Here is a 16,498-nt window from a genome sequence, read left to right as displayed (position 1 = left end):
TAGCACTCTGGGAGGCTCAGGCAGGTGGATTGCTTGAGACCAGGAGTTTGAGACCAGCCTGGCCAACGTGGAGAAACTTGTCTCTACTAAAAATACAAAAATTAGCTAGGTGTGGTGGCAGGTGCCTGTAATTCTAGCTACTCAGGAGGCTGAGGCAGGACTATCGCTTGAACTCGGGAGGCGGAGGTTTCAGTGAGCCAAGATGCCACTACCGCACTATAGCCTGGATGAGAGAGAGAGAGAGAGAGAGAGAGACAGAGAGAGAGAGAGAGGAAGGAAGGAAGGAAGGAAGGAAGGAAGGAAGGAAGGAAGGAAGGAAGGAAGGAAGGAAGGAAGGAGAAAAGGAAAAGGAAAACGAAAGGGAAAGGGAAAGGGAAAAGGGAAAGGAAAAGGAAGGGAAAGGAAAGGAAGGGAAGGGAAGGAAGGGAAGGAAGGGAAGGGAAGGAAGGAAAGGGAAGGAAGGAGGAAAGGAGAAAGAAAGAAGGAAGGAAGGAAGGAAGGAAGGAAGGAAGGAAGGAAGGAAGGAAGGAAGGAAAGAAGGAAGGGAGGGAGGGAGGAGGGGAAGGGGAGGGAGGGAGGAGGGGAAGGGGAAGGGAAGGAAGGAAAGAAGGAAGGAGGGAAGGGGAGAGAAAAGAAGAGAAGAGAAGCAAAGGGAAGGGAAGGGAAAGGAAGGGAAAGGAAGGGAAGAGGAAAAGAAAGAAGAAAGAAAGGAAGAAGGAAGGAAAAGAAAAGAAATTAAAAAAAAAATCACAAGTGTGTTGCAGTGACTCATGCCTTTAATCTCAGAGGCCAAGGCAGGAGGATTGCTTGAGGTCAGGAGTTCTGTCTCAAAAAAAAAAAAGAAAGAAAGAAAAGAACAAAAGAAAGAAAATGCACTGGTAAAACAACAACAACAACAACCATTTAAAGAGTAAACTCTGAGTCAGCTGAAATCACGTAAGCCCTGTGAGTGATATTTCTCAAATTTTGAGTAACTTCAAACCCATTCTACCCTCACCCATGGCTGCTAGAATGGTGGTTTGCACACACTGCATGATTATACAGACATTAGTTTTCAAAGCTACTATGGAACTGCAGAAAGGAATAGGAACATGGCAAATTAAAATGTCATAGAGCTCAGTGTTTTCTCAACTATTCAGCCATTTTTATTTAATAAACATGCCTTGTTTTGTTGCAAAACTTTGGTTCATTTCTGGAGTTTTTAAAAAGTTGATTTTGGAAATTTCTGCCAGTGTCTTTGCTGCTTTTATGAAAGATCAAATTTTTGGAGGTCATTTTTCAACCATTCCCACCATGGTAACCTGGTCAGAGCTTCTTGAGCCTTACTTTCAATTAACAGACAGCTTCAGTAATTGTTAAATCACTTTAAAATTAAGTTGCTGAGTCAAGAAAAACCTCACTGCTGAATATTTGGCCTGAAAAAGCCCTATGAGTACATTTATTGCTTGATCAGAAAACTTCAAATGCCTAGAGAAGCATGTGGCACAGGGCAAGAAGTATTTAGCAAAGTCAAGATAGCCTCTTGATTCTAAGATTGTAATCACTTGCTTTCTAAAAATGTTAAGACTTTTACAGATCATCTATTTTAGTCCAACTACTTCATTTTATTCATGAGAAAACTGAGGCCCAGAGATTGGAACTGATTTGTCCAAGGTCACACAGCTAGCTGAACAGTCAAAAGAGGACCCCATTTCAATGCTCTATCTACAGTGCCCAGTCATAGCGAAAGCACTACGTCACATTGTTTTTCACTGTCCCTCCAACCGGCCCCACGAATGGTGCTTTCTTCCCCAAATATCCTCATATTCACTCTCCCTTGGTCATATCTATAGCGAATCAAGAAAAGTGCAAAAGCAGACCAGGCGCGGTGGCTCACACCTGTAATCCCAGCACTTTGGGAGGCCAAGGAGGATGGATCACCTGAGGTCAGACGTTCAATACCAGCCTGGCCAACATCGTGAGACCCTGTCTCTACTAAAAATACAAAAATTAGCCGAGCATGGAGGCGGACACCTGTAATCCCAGCTACTCAGGAGGCTGAGGCAGGAGAATTGCTTGAACCCAGAAGGCAGAGGTTGCAGTGAGCCAATATTATGCCACTGCACTCCAGACTGGGGGACAAGAGCGAAACTTCATCTCAAAAAAAAAAAAAAAAAAAAAAAAGAAAAGAAAAGAAAAAGAAAAAGAAAAAAAAGACAAAAGAAAAGGGCAAAAATGAAAGGTTTGGACAAGGGTTATTTCTGACTCAGAATCTTGAGGTCCTAAAGGCCTCTTAGAGATCTATTTTTAACCAAATATCATGGATAATTAATTACAGCATCTTCTAAAAACTAACCCTGCAAACAGTTCTGTAGAATTAATGGGAAGGCAATAAAAGCTTTAGTGAGATCAGACTGTCCATTATAGAGTGTGGGAGAGAATAGTCATTAAGGAGCCAAAATCATTAGAGTCCTTTTGCCCTCTCTTCAGGTACTAGGACTGGGGACTAAGAAAATTGGCTAAGAAATGGAAGAAAACAGCCCTGCATAACCATAACCAACAACACCATCATCAATAATAGCAACATGTCCTGCCACAAACACCACCACAAAGCATGGCTTAGAAAACTTACTGCAATATTCCTCAATAATGTTTAGCAGTCCAAGAATTTTCTTTTTAAAAAAGATCACAGCAAGAGAACATTATCCTTGGAAAATTTTCAAAGAAGAAATTACAAAAAGTTCAGAAAAGTGAGATGGGAAAAGCAATATGGTAGATGCTTCTCAAGTGTTTTATTTTTCATCATTACAATTTTAGTGATGAGAAAACTGAGGTTTAATTTAGCAAGGTCATATAAATTACAGTGTTATGTACTATCTTCCAAAAAATTGTAAATTTCTAATAAAAATTGACAATGTGGATCAAACAGCTTAAAATTATCTATACCCTTTTGCATTGTAAATTCATATCTGGGAAACCATACCTAAAACCTAATCATGGGATAGTCATGGTGGAAAACACCTGTAATCTCAACACTTTGGGAGGCCAAGGCAGGAGGATTGCTCGAACGCCTGATGGCAACAAAGTGGGACCCCCATCTCTACAAAAAACAAACAAACAAACAAAAAGAACTAATTATGAATACATGGGGATAAACCTTTATATCCAAAGGTAGGCATTCAACATTATTACTGATGATGAATAATTGAAAACACATAAAATGTCCAATGATTGGGGAATTATTAAGTATGTCCACTTAATGAACTATTATTGAAGCTATTAAAAAGGAAATTACACAAAATTTTCTGAACATGACAAAATAGCTAGAGTGTAACACTATTTTTAAAAAAAGAAGAATATAAAAATCTGTACACAACAATTGTACACAAGTACAGCTATATGCAGAAAATTGTGTTTCGACCCCCAAAAAAGCCAAGAAAAAAATACATCAAAATACTTGTGATTCTTTATGGAGTGCATACATGTGTAAATTTTAAAGTCAAAAATGAAATGATTTAAAGTCCTACTTAAAGCTGGGCATGGTGGCTCATGCCTGTAATCCCATCACTTTGGAAAGCCGAGGTGGGCAGATTGCTTGAGCTCAGGAGTTCAATACCAGTCTGGGCAACATGATGAAATCCATCTCTACAAAAAAAGCTACAACAATTAGGGCCAGGCACTGTGGCTCACACCTGCAATTCCAGCACTTTGGGAGGCCGAGGCAGGTGGATCACTTGAGGTCAGGAGTTTGAGACCAGCCTGGCCGACATGGTGAAACCCCATCTCTACCAAAAACACAAAAATCAGCCAGGGGTGGTGGTGAGCACCTGTAATTCCACCTACCCAGGAGGCTGAGGCAGGAGAATCGCTTGAATCTGGGAGGTACAGGTTGCAGTAAACTGAGATTGTGCCTCTGCACTCCAGCCTGGGTGACAGAGCAAGACTCCATCTCAAAAAAAAAAAAAAAAAAGCGACAAAAATTAGCCAGGTGAGGTGTGCATCCCAGCTACTCAGGAGGCTCAGATGGGAAAATCAAATGAGCCTGGGAGGTCGAGGCTGCAGTGAGCCACGATCCTGCCACTACACTCCAGCCTGGGTGACAGAGCCAGACCTTGATTTAAAAAAAAAAAAAAAAAAAAAAATCTCACTTAAGCTACTTATTAGCTATGTGATCCTGGGCAAGTTTTCTTAACCTCCATTATCCTCATTCTACCTCCTTAAAATTGCTCTGAGAACTGGATAGTGTACACAAAGCAGTAGGCACACAGTAGGTACTCAGTATATGGCAGCTAATAATAATATTTTTGTTCATTTCCATATTTTTATAATAAAGTATGTTTATATTATAATGCAAAGATACCAATAAACTCAATTTTTTTTTTTTTTAATGAAAACTGCCTAAGATCATGTAGCCAGTAAATGAACAGGTCAGAGTCTGAACTCAGGTCCAGCCAAATCCAAGACCATGTTTCTAAATCCTACCATATCCCCATGAAGAAAAGTGAGCCAAGATATAAGGGTCGTTGCTATGGATGAAATATGGTGGCAGGAACAGGATAGAGAAGAGAGCTCAGAGTGAAAGATTACTGGAGTCCAAGAGACCTTAATGAGGGAGAAAGAGTAAATGGCAGACAGGCCTGAAGCCTGGGCCTACCAAATAATACTCCTGAGAAAATGACATTCACTTCACTAGATCTCTCAACCAATAGTCAGGAACATCTTGCAATCATTTTGTACCACTTACTTGACCCTGACTGGCACTTAACCAGCAGTCAGTCTCCAGATCAGTCAGAAGGGAAATAAGCAAAAAGGTATAAAAAGCCCATGAGAATAGGGGGCTCTTGTTCAGCAGTCTCCTCACTCTGCATGGGTGCCATCTTCTTCACTCAAATTCCCCAGTGGAACCTCAGAGGGCCTGGGAGCTTTGAAAGGACACTGCGTTGTGCCCTGCTTTGTGAATCCCGGACCACTGAGTGTGGACCTGAGACCAGGGCTCCAGGAAAGCAGCCAGTGTTAAGAAATCCCACATCCTTCTGCGTTCTGAAAAATGGCTAGACTGCAAAGACCACCTCATATGTAACATCAATCTCTATCCTTCTTCATGTCTCCCATAAGACTTGCAAATGACCTCCTTGTTTATCTGCCTCTACAATACTTCAATTTTCTTCCATTTCTTTGAGATGTTCCTCATTAATAAAGGTTCTCCCTATGACAATAACTTCCTTAATTGTCCGGTGCATCGTTTTGGTGCTTTTTCTTTTATCGTCTGAGTTGCATAGGAAGTACCGTGAAATCAAAAGAGATGTTCAGACTTCCCTAGCTTGCATGGGCTAAACGTTACCAATGTACATATTTCAGAAATTGAATGCTATACAGGAAGTTCTTAGAGAACGATCAATGTTCTTGCTTTCCATAGTATGTTTTATTAAGATTTCTCAAACTCTTTATTTGATATTCTTTTGGGTGGCTAGGGGTTGTTCAATCAATCCCCCCACCTCAGCCTCCTGAGTACCTGGGATTACAGGTATGCATCACTGAGCCCAGCTTTCCTTGATATGATTGATATATTCTTGGTATATTCTAACTATAAGCTTGCTATATTCATGGTATATTATGTCAGAATTATTATATCTGAAGACTTTTTTCTTCATAAAGGTTGTGTTTATCAATTTTTATAAATATAATATTCACTCTTCTTTGAAAATAGGGTTATTATGATTACAGATTTTTTGTAAAATATTTTTTGGATTGAGTTCTTTTGTTTTAAATGCCACATAAATCTCATGTATTTTTCAGGTGCATTATTCTTCTGATAATAAAATGTCATCAAGTCTTCCACTTTTGAAAATGACCAGTAATAAGTTGGCCACTGCCATTTTAAGTATTTTCTCATTTATACATAGGTTTTTATGTTTTAATATGATGCTTCCCTGAAAGCATTTAGAATCAGCTCCTAGGCTCAAGTGATCCACTCACATTTGCCTTTCAAAGTGCTGAGATTACAGGCATAAGGCACCGTACCCAGCCCAATTATCTTCTTCTCATGTGACTTCCAGTCATGGAGAACTAAAACCTGATGGCCCAGATCCCAAAAGAGACTTCTGATTACCTTGCTTTTTCTCTTTTCCTCAAGATGTGAGAAGCCCTATGAACTCAAGCCCAATAACTTGATATAAACCTCCAAGGGCTTATCACCACAGCAGAAGGTGCATTAGGCTAGAACTTTCCCCAGAAAAACTATTGCCAGCACTAAGAAAGTCTGGCAAAATATTTGGTTCGTGCATGCCCCTATATGAACGATAAGCAATATTGTGAACGTCACCAACCGCACTGACATATAAGCTTAAGAGCTTCAAGATGTATAACCAAAAGATTTTTCCCCCACCAATCTCATGAAAATCACTGAACCTTTAGAATTCAACTCCTGGCTCTTTACTTAAATACAATCTTTTATATTAGTGATTCTTTTTTCACTTTAGCCATTCCTCTTTTAAGATGCCTGACCTCCAGGACTCTAAAACAACTGACATTTGCCACTACTTCTCAAAGGATACTTCAATTGGTTTTATAGAAAAAAAAAAAAAAAACAACAACAACAAAAGCCCTCAAGAGACTATTTCTTAGTCCCTTCTTTATCTCAAACAAAAGGTTTATGATCTTCTGTGAGTTGTTTAGCAATGAATAATATTCACATTAAACAAAAATCAGGATTGGGGGACTGACAATGTTGAACCCTCATCTCTCAGAAACCAGTAATGGGTGGCTGATGGAACTTTCTAACTAGAAGTCTGACCTTAAATCAATCTTCTTGCCCCACAAAGGTGTTTCTTCAAATATGTTAGGATAACTGGAGTGGAAATGTGATTTACAGTCTGAGATTTAGAACATCACTTTTATTCCCCCAGGCATAAACAAACAACCCACTAAAACCCAATGGGTGACATTTTCTGGAAAAGATGTAGCAAGGTAGATGCACAGAAGAAAAGAACTACACTATCAGGGTTCACCTGATGGATGCCATGCTCCGGTGATGACAAGACTGAAATTTGAGGTTAAAATACGAGGCCCTCTGAAGATCCTCACCAAATAATCCCCAGGTACATAGGTTGCAAACTTTAAGGAGGTATATTCACTCTCAAGTGCCAGCCTGTACTTGCACAACCCTGAGAGTAAGTGCCTCCTTATATCTGAACCCTAGCCACCTGCCTTGTCTCACCTTAACCCTGGAACTGACTCAGATATCACTTCTCTGAGAAGGCTTCCTTGTTTATTCTCCCCATCATCCTGTCCCCCAACACGTATACAGACCAGTCTGAATTAGGGGCTACCATGTGCTGACCTCTACCGTAGTTCTTATCACATTGTGTTGCTATTGTCTATTTACTTATCTGCCTCCTTTAATGGACTATGAGCACCTTGAGGGAAGTAAGGTGTGTTCTATGTCTCTGAATCCCTTATTTATGTCATTTAGTGGACACGCTCTACCTATTTACTAATGAATAAAAATACATATAAGGGATCCTGAGAAAAGAGTAAGCTGGCCAGGTGCGGTGGTTCATGCCTGTAATCCTAGCACTTTGTGAGGCCAGGGCAGGTGGATCACCTGAGGTCAGGAGTTCGAGGCCAGCCGGGCCAACATGGTGAAACCCAGTCTCTACTAAAAATAAAAAAGTAGCCAGGCATAGTGACACATGCCTGTAATCCCAGCTACTCGGGAGGCCAAGGCAGGAGAATCTCTTGAACCCGGGAGGCAGAGGTTGCGGTGAGTCGAGATCACGCCACTGCACTCCAGCCTGGGTGACAAGAGTGAGACTCCATCACAAAAAAAAAAAAAAAAAAAAAAAAAAAAAAAAAAAAAGTAGGCAGATTCTCTTAAGCCTATGTGGAAAACGAGCTTCTTTCTAGTTCATGGTGCTATGGTGACATTGCAAGCCATTTGCCTATGCTAAAACCTGTATGATTGGGAAGTCCATGAGGACAAGCTTGATAGCAGATGCTCAATAAAATGTTATTGAATGAATCAATTGGGCCTTAGGAGATTCAGGTTCTAGTGGCAAATCTGGTACTATGTAGCTGTGTGGGAACTTCAACAATCACGTCCCTACCTCTGGATCTCGGTTTCCCCATCTGTTGAATTGAGGGATAAACTTGCTAATATTCTGTCTCTCTTTATCTCATTAGTTTATATAAAGTACTTACAATGACACCTGCTATTTGGGAGCACTCTAAAAGTGTCTGCTTCTCTCGTTTAATCTACAAATCCCATGTTTCAAGCAAATTCTTACATGAAAGCCCAATATAAACCACTGTTTCATTTGATCATGAAAGATGGGAGACACTGAAGATCCAAGGAGGACAGTTTGGAAAAGTTTGAGATCTGTCCTGGGGTTACAAAATGCTCGCTGATGTTATAAAGACTATGTAAAAATCAAGGCCCTGGGCTCTGCTATAGAGATTCTGATTCTTTAGGTATAAGGTAGGTCCTGTGACGGGATAAAAAAGATCCTCAGGTGACTTGGATATGAAGTTATATGAGAAATAATGAACTAAATACTATTTAAGGTCCCTGCCAACACGGACATTTTACAATCCTACATTTTCCTTTGGTTAATTTGGGAAATATATAATTTCAAACCAACACTGTTTTCCACAAATTACCTTCTACAATGTTCCTAGTAGAGTCAATAACAATGCATTATTGAGCACCAGCTATATGCCAGACACTGAGCTAAATGATTTACAGACACTCTCTGATATAAGTATTATCTGATTTGCTCCTCATGACCTTGTGAGGTGGATTAATACTCCCCCACTATACTGATGAGGGAAACAGATGCTCAACAAGCTCAATTAATGTTGCCAAGATCCCATAGCTAACAAATAAAACTCAAATCTAAGGAGACCCAAGACTTCTTAGACACCTGGGATTTCCTTTGGTTACAGAGACATAGAGGTAAAGACAAGGCAATGCCAATTGAAGGCATAGATATCTAACTCTAAAGCAGTGAAAGAAGTCATGGTCAGATCAATGACACACGGCCTCCCACTTGTCCCTGTTAGATATAAACTATTCACGGTAAGTCCTAGAGCAGATCATCAGGGGCAGGAACTCTTCAGAATCCTCAGGCTTTCTCCATAAGCTCTAGGAAGCACTGTCATTTCTGCTAAATAACGAGTACCTACAATGAGGTCAATGCTACTGAGTGACCTTTTGGAGCCAATAATGAAAAATTTTTAATGAGAAGGCCCTCTGCACATATAATGTGAAATCCAAAAGGGTATCACAATTCCATCCAAAGTGGCTTTAAGCAATTTTTTTTCCAGTGAAACAAGATGTGTTGACTCAGGGCCAGCAGTATTGGCAATAGGAGGGCATGGCACATTCTGCATTCTCAGCTTCCAAAGCAACTGCTCTTTCCTAACAATAGCCTCCCAGTAGGGTCCCCAAGACTTTTTCTCAAAGCCTCCAGAGAGCCTCAGCCTCAGCTGTTTGAGTACTGGCTCTTTCTCTCACTACCACCACAATTCCCAGCTTTCAAAATAAGATTCAACGAGGACAATGACCATGACAGGCCAATGAATTTTCAAAACCTCTCTTAAGTCCTCAATAACGAAAGTCAGTTCATTAAGTCAGCATCCCTAAAAGCAGTGGTCAAATGATAAGTAGGAGCTTCTGAAATTGGCAGGCAAATTATCACTGAGTTAAAGAGTTATTATAAATCATACATTAAGCGGCAAAAAGGTCAGGCACTGTGGCTCATGCCTGTAATCTCAACACTTTGGAGGCCAAGGTGGGTTGGATCACTTGAGGTCAGGTGTTTGAGACCAGCCTGGCCAACATGATGAAACCATGTCTCTATTAAAAATACAAGAGTTAGCCAGGCATGGTGGTGAGTGCTTGTAATCCCAGCTACTCGGGAGGCTCAGGCAGGAGAATCAGTTGAACTCAGGAGGCAGAGGCTGCAGTGAGCACACTGATCTCCAGCCTGGGGGACAGAGCGAGACTCCATCTAAAAAAAAAAAAAAGACCGAGTGTGGTGGCTGATGCCTGTAATCACAGAGCTTTGGGAGACCAAGGTGGTGGGAGGATAGCTTGAGCCCAGGAGTTCAAGACCAGTCTGGGTAAACAGAGCAAGACCCTGTCTTTCTTTCTTTTTTAAAAAAGCAGCAAAGATGTCGTAATCAGCAGCTCTGATGGAGTCCCACAGACCCCCACAGGAACCTGGCATCACCAAGGAGTCATTTTTCTTTTGTTTATAAGTCATTATGCTCAGGCTCACACACCTTTTTTTCTGCATAGCACTCATTGACATTTGCAGTGAGGTTCATGGGGTTAAGAGAATTAAGGCTCAAAGTTCAACATAAAGGAAGACATGGGAAAAGTCTCAGATCTGTTGGTGGCTTTGGTGTAAATGGGCACCTGTTCAAAATCAGACCCTCATACCAGAAAAAGGAACCATTTATGTAATTTCATGTACCATGTATCTCCCAATCTTCCAACTGATAGGCAAGTAGCAGTTATTTTTAAAAAGAAGTACAAAATTATCTTACATTAATAATAATGCTGAAATACCTAACGTTCATTTAAACACTGTGCACACTCGGCATTATCTCATCCCCATTTTACAAGATAAGAAAAATTAACACTTAGAGAGGTGAAGTTACTTGCCAAGGTTACAGAGCTATTAAGATGTAGAGGTAGAGTTCAAACTTGGGTTACTTGATTCCAGAGTCCATAATGTTAACTTTTAAATAAGTCATGCACTTGGACCTGGATAGACTTACTGAAGTAAAATAAACTGGAGTGAATAAGAAAATAATACAAATACAAATATCTGACTCACTAGTTACACAGTCACATTTAACCAGAACGGTCACCAATCTAAATCTAAAAAATGTTCACTGAAATATTACTTATAATAGTAAAAAATCGAAATAAGCTATATTTCCAAGAATAGCTAAATATTAAATGAAGTATAGCTCTCGTAATAATGAAATTTGAATGTATCCATTATTCATTTACCAACATTTCACTGAACATCTACTATATGTCAGGCACTCCTTTATGTGCTGGGAAAACACATAAATGTTTTTCCCATAATGGTCACTAACTACTCAGTGCTACTCTTGTGCCACAAAATACCCATAGAAAATGCTTAATACATGAATATGGGTATATTCCAATAATGTGCTGGGAAAACTCATAAATGTTTTTCACATAATGGTCACTAACTACTCAGTGCTGCTCTTGTGCCACAAAATACCCATAGAAAATGCTTAATAAATGAATATGGGTATATTCCAATAAAACTTTATTTACAAAAGCAGGTGGTGAGCTGGAATGGGCCCAGGGGTTTGTTAACCACTCCTCTTTACCTTCATAACAAATAATACAAACTTCATTTGACTTCTACTATATAACCTCCTCTTTTTAACATCTTTGATAGATATTAACCCCATTTTACAGAGGATAAGATGAGACTCAGAGAGAGAAATATCTTGTCCAAGATTATACAACTAAAAGAGTGAGTTTTTAAATCCAGTTCCCAAGAGAGATGCCAAGCAACCTGTTCCTGACAAGTTGTAGACATACAAATGCTAATTTAACACTTTCTAGGGAAATTTGTTCCTTAGAAGAATCTAACTCTGACCATTTTGGGAAATAAACCCAAAAAATCCCCTTTTAATATATTCTTTAGGAAAATATGCTTTAAAGAAAAGGTCGCTTACAGACGGTCTGAGTCAAAAACCTCAGTAGAAGTTTAAGGGTATCTTTTGATTGCTATCGTGTGAAGGGGAAATGGGACTGGCAGGGAAAGTTTCCTTATCCTTCCTAATCAACCTCCCAGGGCCTTGGCATTGGATCACAGTGGATGAACATGTCCAAGTGCTCTGTATCCACAAATCAAAAAGACTACATGGTCTCAGGGTTGCCTCAACAGGTATATGACCATATGTAGCTGAAGACTTACCGATGTTAATTTCATCATCAGTCAGAGTGTCTCCAATGAAATCAAACTGAAATGACTGCAGCGTCTGGGAAAATTTCTGAACAGCAGAGGAATAATCTGCAAAGGAAGGGTAACAAGAAAAATGGTCAATAATGCTATGCTTTGATCTATTTCCTCATCTCTGTAAGAGCAGATAAAAGAAAACCAAAGGTAAGTGCTCTGAGCAGGTTGCAACTAGCATTTAATGAAATAAAACAAAAGATTAGATATGCAGAAGAAAGTTTGAACAACTAAAATCACAAGATGAAAGGATGGGGCATCTCAGTAAAGTCCTTAAAAGTTATGGGACATGTTTTTTATCCTCAACACCTCTCCTCTTTGACCTGCTCTACTCAAAGCATGGAAGACATGAAACTACTTAGTTATACTCTTAGGAGGGTCTCCTTACACATTTCCTAAACCCCTATTATGGGCAATACACTAGAAGCTTTCCATTTTATACGTGTGGAGTTCAAAGTCCCAGAGCTGGGTGGCAAAGCTGGAAAGAGAAGCCAAGTGGTCTGTCTGCTTCTCCAGAGCCCTATCCATGATGATACAGATACCACCTGGACATTTTATATGTTAACCAGATGACAGCCTGTGTTAGGATGCTATCTGGAAGACGAAGAGACTTAACTTATTCACAGAGTATTTATAAAGAGACCTAACCTAAGAAAGCAATGAATGAAAACAATCAGGGTGACATGGCCAAACAAATGCTTTTATTTTTGGTCAATGATTTTGAATTTTAGAATATATTTTAGTGTATAAGTTGATATAAAATTAAATCATGTTTAGCTATACTTTTGAGAAGTTATCTTTATTGAGACATTTTAAATATGTCCCCACCAAAAGGTCCAACCCAAATTTTGACCCTTGTTGCACTCCAAGAGTGGTTCTAAGGCCAGCAGCATCATCACCTGGGAGGTGGAAGGAAATGCATATTGCCAAGCCCTACCCTAGACTTAATAAATTAGAAATTACACTTTTACACAATCCCGAGGGCATTCATATACTCTTTAACTTTGAGGCGCACTGATATTACCAACTAAGCCAACCTGTTAGACCATATTCTAGCAAAGCTTAAGCTTGTTGCTGATTTTTGGCTCCCTTTTCCGATTTCTTCTTTCTCTCCCTAGTTTAATCACCCTTCTCATCCTGAGTTTTCAAACCTATCATATGCATGGACTTACTGAGCCTGAGTATTTGCTCTCAGACCAAGGAAAATGGAGACAAAGCAAGCAATCACGCTGAGTCCTTTTAATGAAAAGCTGTCATAGTTAAGCAAAAATACAATACAATAAGTTCAAGCATTTGGCTAAAACAAATTATATGCCAAAAATTTTATTAGCATTTTATCTTTGTCTTATTTTCAGAAATACTTATTTTCAGAATTTTAAGTCTTAATTTTTTGAACAAATCACTGAAAATAGTAATAATAACAATATTGACATTTTTACACAGACCAGGTTACCATGGCTTCTCACAATTTTGACAACCTAGAATCACATTTTCCACTACAAATCTAAGCCACATGAATGTGACAAGTGCATGCACACCCTTCAAATCCTTTCACAGTACATCAGCAACGAGAACACAAAACTGGCTCCATATCTGGAAAACAATTGATTTTTTTCTGCTTTCCTTGGCTAGTAGTAAAAAAGGGCAGGCCCAGAATTCCCCATCTGCTCTCTGTTATGCTCAGGGAAATTAAATAAAAACATTTATTGTGTTGCTCTTCCACACCTACTAGTATTTCCTAAATATTATTTGAGCCAAGGAAAGAACAGTTATTAATTATTCCTCTTCTTAAAATTATCTCAAAATTTCAGAAACCACAAATACTACAATGTTCAACATTTATAGTATTTTGAAAATAAAGGCATGGAATAAGGAAGAAGTTGCATCTAGTCTCCCTTTTCATTATTTGTACCTATCTCTTCTTTTCTCCAGACTCTGGGCCTTTAAAACACTATATCTACAAAAGGCCTTGAAATTTTATGAGAAACTTTCCACAAACATTTCCATTTACTGTTCCCAACTACATAAAAGTAGGAAATACTGTCCGCACTTTAGAATCAAAAGAACAAATGAAATAATGCACACAAATTCCATTCAAAAATATGAACAAGCAGCCGGGTGTGGTGGCTCACGCCTGTAATCCTAGTACTTTGGGATGCTGAGGCAGGCAGATCACCTGAGGTCAGGAGTTTGAGACCAGCCTGGCCAACTTGGTGAAATCCCATCTTTACTAAAAATACAAAAATTAGCCAGGTGTGGTGGCGGGTGCCTGTAGTCCCATCTACTTGGTGGTTGAGACGGGAGAATCACTTGAACCTGGGAGGTGGAGGTTGCAGTGAGCCGAGATCACGTCACTGAACTCCAGCCTGGGAGCCTAGGTGCCAGAGCAAGACTCCATCTCAAAAAAAAAAAAAAAAAAGAACAAGCACAAATTCACAGCTCTTCTTGAAACAAGTTCCAGGTTCCCATATATTTGTCCCTTGTGCTGAGAAAAGTCCTGGAAAAGACTCATGTATTTTAGATAAATAAGTGAAGTGAATGACTTCTAGACTACAAAAAATCCATACATAACCTAGAAATGCTTGTCATGTGTGACACATTCAATTCCTTATCATCTTAAAATTCACTACATCACTCCAAACAATGTGAACTCATCATTTTATCCTCCCCATCCCCGTCCACTCTGCCACTATGTCAATATTTTTCAGTCCAGCTTTCAGAGTCCTCTCTCCATCACCTTACTTATGTATGTGTCTTCCACAATTTCTTCACTTCACCTTTCCCTTACACATTATAGAATGTAGTTGGATAGTGCTTTTTAGGCACTTTGAACTTTAAGGGAATGATGTAGAATATGAACAAGATTAATTAATTAGTGTAGACACCTGTTTTTCATCACGATACTTTTCGAGAGTTTCATGAAAATAGAATCATACAAAATAGACTCATTTAGGTCTGCACAATGTTTTAAAATTCATCCATGTTATTGCTTGTATCAGTAATTTACTGTTTTTGTTGCTAAGTAACACTCCATTATGTAAATATACCACAATGTGTTTATTTATCATTTCTTCATGGACATCAGTGTTTATTCCAGTTTTTAACCATTGTGAATAAAGTTTCGATGAAAATTCATGCACAAGCCTCTTCAGGACATACGTTTTCATTTCTCCAATGCATGGGTTACATGGTAAATTGGTAAGTATACATAACCAGAGTGCCACATTTAGCTAAAAAGAAATCAAGAGCCAGGTGCGGTGGCTCATGCCTGTAATCCAAGCACTTTGGGAGGCCAACGCGGGCAGATTACTTGAGGTCAGGAGTTCGAGACCAGCCTGGCCAACATGGTGAAACCCCATCTCTACTAAAAATACAAAAATTAGCCAGGCATGGTGTCATGCACCTGTAGTCCCAGCTACTTGGGAGGCTGAAGCAGGAGAATCGCTTGAACCCGGGAAGCAGAGATTGCAGTGAGCCGAGATCCTGCCACTGCACTCCAGTCTGGGCAACAGAGAGAGACTCTGTCTCAAAAAAAAGAAAAAAGAAAAAGAAAGAAAGAAAGAAAAGAAATTTAAAAAGCAATCACAGTGGGTTGCAGTGGCTCATGCCTTTAATCTCAAAGCATTGGGAGGCCAAGGCAGGAGGATTTCTTGAGGTCAGGAGTTTGAGATCAGCCTGTGCAATATAGTGAGACCCTGTCTTCACACACAAAAAAAATTCTTTAAATGAGCTATGCGTGGTGGCGCAAGCCTGTAGTCCTAGCTACTTGAGAGGCTGAGGCGAGAGGATTGATTGAGCCCAGGAGCTCAAGGCTACATTGAGCTATGATCATGCTATTGCACTCCTGCCTGGGTGAAAGTGACACCCTGTATCTTAAAAATATAAAAATTTTTACAAAGAAAGCAATCACATTTGCAATAGCTACAAAAAAATAAAATACCTAGGAATAAATTTAACCAAGGAAGTAAAAGATCTACACATGGAAAACTATAAAACACTGAAGAAGGAAAGTGAATAGGATGCACAAAAATAAGGAAAAGACATCCCATGTTCAAGAATTTTAGAAGTTAATATTGTTAAAATGAACATACTACCCAAAACAATCTATACTTCAGTACAATCTCTAGCAAAATGCAACGGGCATTCTTCACAGAAACATCAAAACAAATGCTACAATTTCTCTGGAATCACAAAAGACCCCAAAAGCAGTATATCAAAGAGATATCTACATCATTTTTATTGCAGTACCTATTTACAATGCCAAAATATGGAATCAACCTCAGTGTTCATCAATATATAAATGAATAAAGAAAATGGGTCATGCGCAGTGGCTCACGTCTGTAATCCCAGCACTTTGGGAGGCCAAGGCGGGTGGATCACTTAAGGTCAGGAGTTTGAGACCAGCCTGACCAACATGGTAAAACTCCACCTCTACTAAAAAAATACAAAATTAGCTAGGTGTGATGGTGCTTGCCTGTAATCCCAGCTACTTGAGAGGCTGAGAATGT

At 39.4% G+C, this 16,498-nt stretch overlaps 1 protein-coding gene across 3 annotated transcripts in view; it reads right to left on the bottom strand.

Moving 5' to 3' along the window:
* LOC105476688 (oligophrenin 1) overlaps window positions 1-16,498 on the bottom strand; it is a 368,226-nt gene that overhangs the window by 229,073 nt on the left and 122,655 nt on the right. For all 3 annotated transcript variants that reach the window (XM_011732840.3, XM_011732841.3, XM_011732839.3), the window contains exon 3: window positions 11,952-12,047. In XM_011732840.3, the coding sequence (XP_011731142.1) occupies window positions 11,952-12,047 (96 nt within the window). The remainder of the gene's footprint in view (window positions 1-11,951; window positions 12,048-16,498) is intronic.

Source organism: Macaca nemestrina, chromosome X, assembly GCF_043159975.1.
Source record: "Macaca nemestrina isolate mMacNem1 chromosome X, mMacNem.hap1, whole genome shotgun sequence".
NCBI lineage: Eukaryota > Metazoa > Chordata > Mammalia > Primates > Cercopithecidae > Macaca > Macaca nemestrina.
The sequence above is the reverse complement of the archived record's forward strand: the minus strand, read 5'-3'. Positions and strand labels throughout refer to the sequence as shown.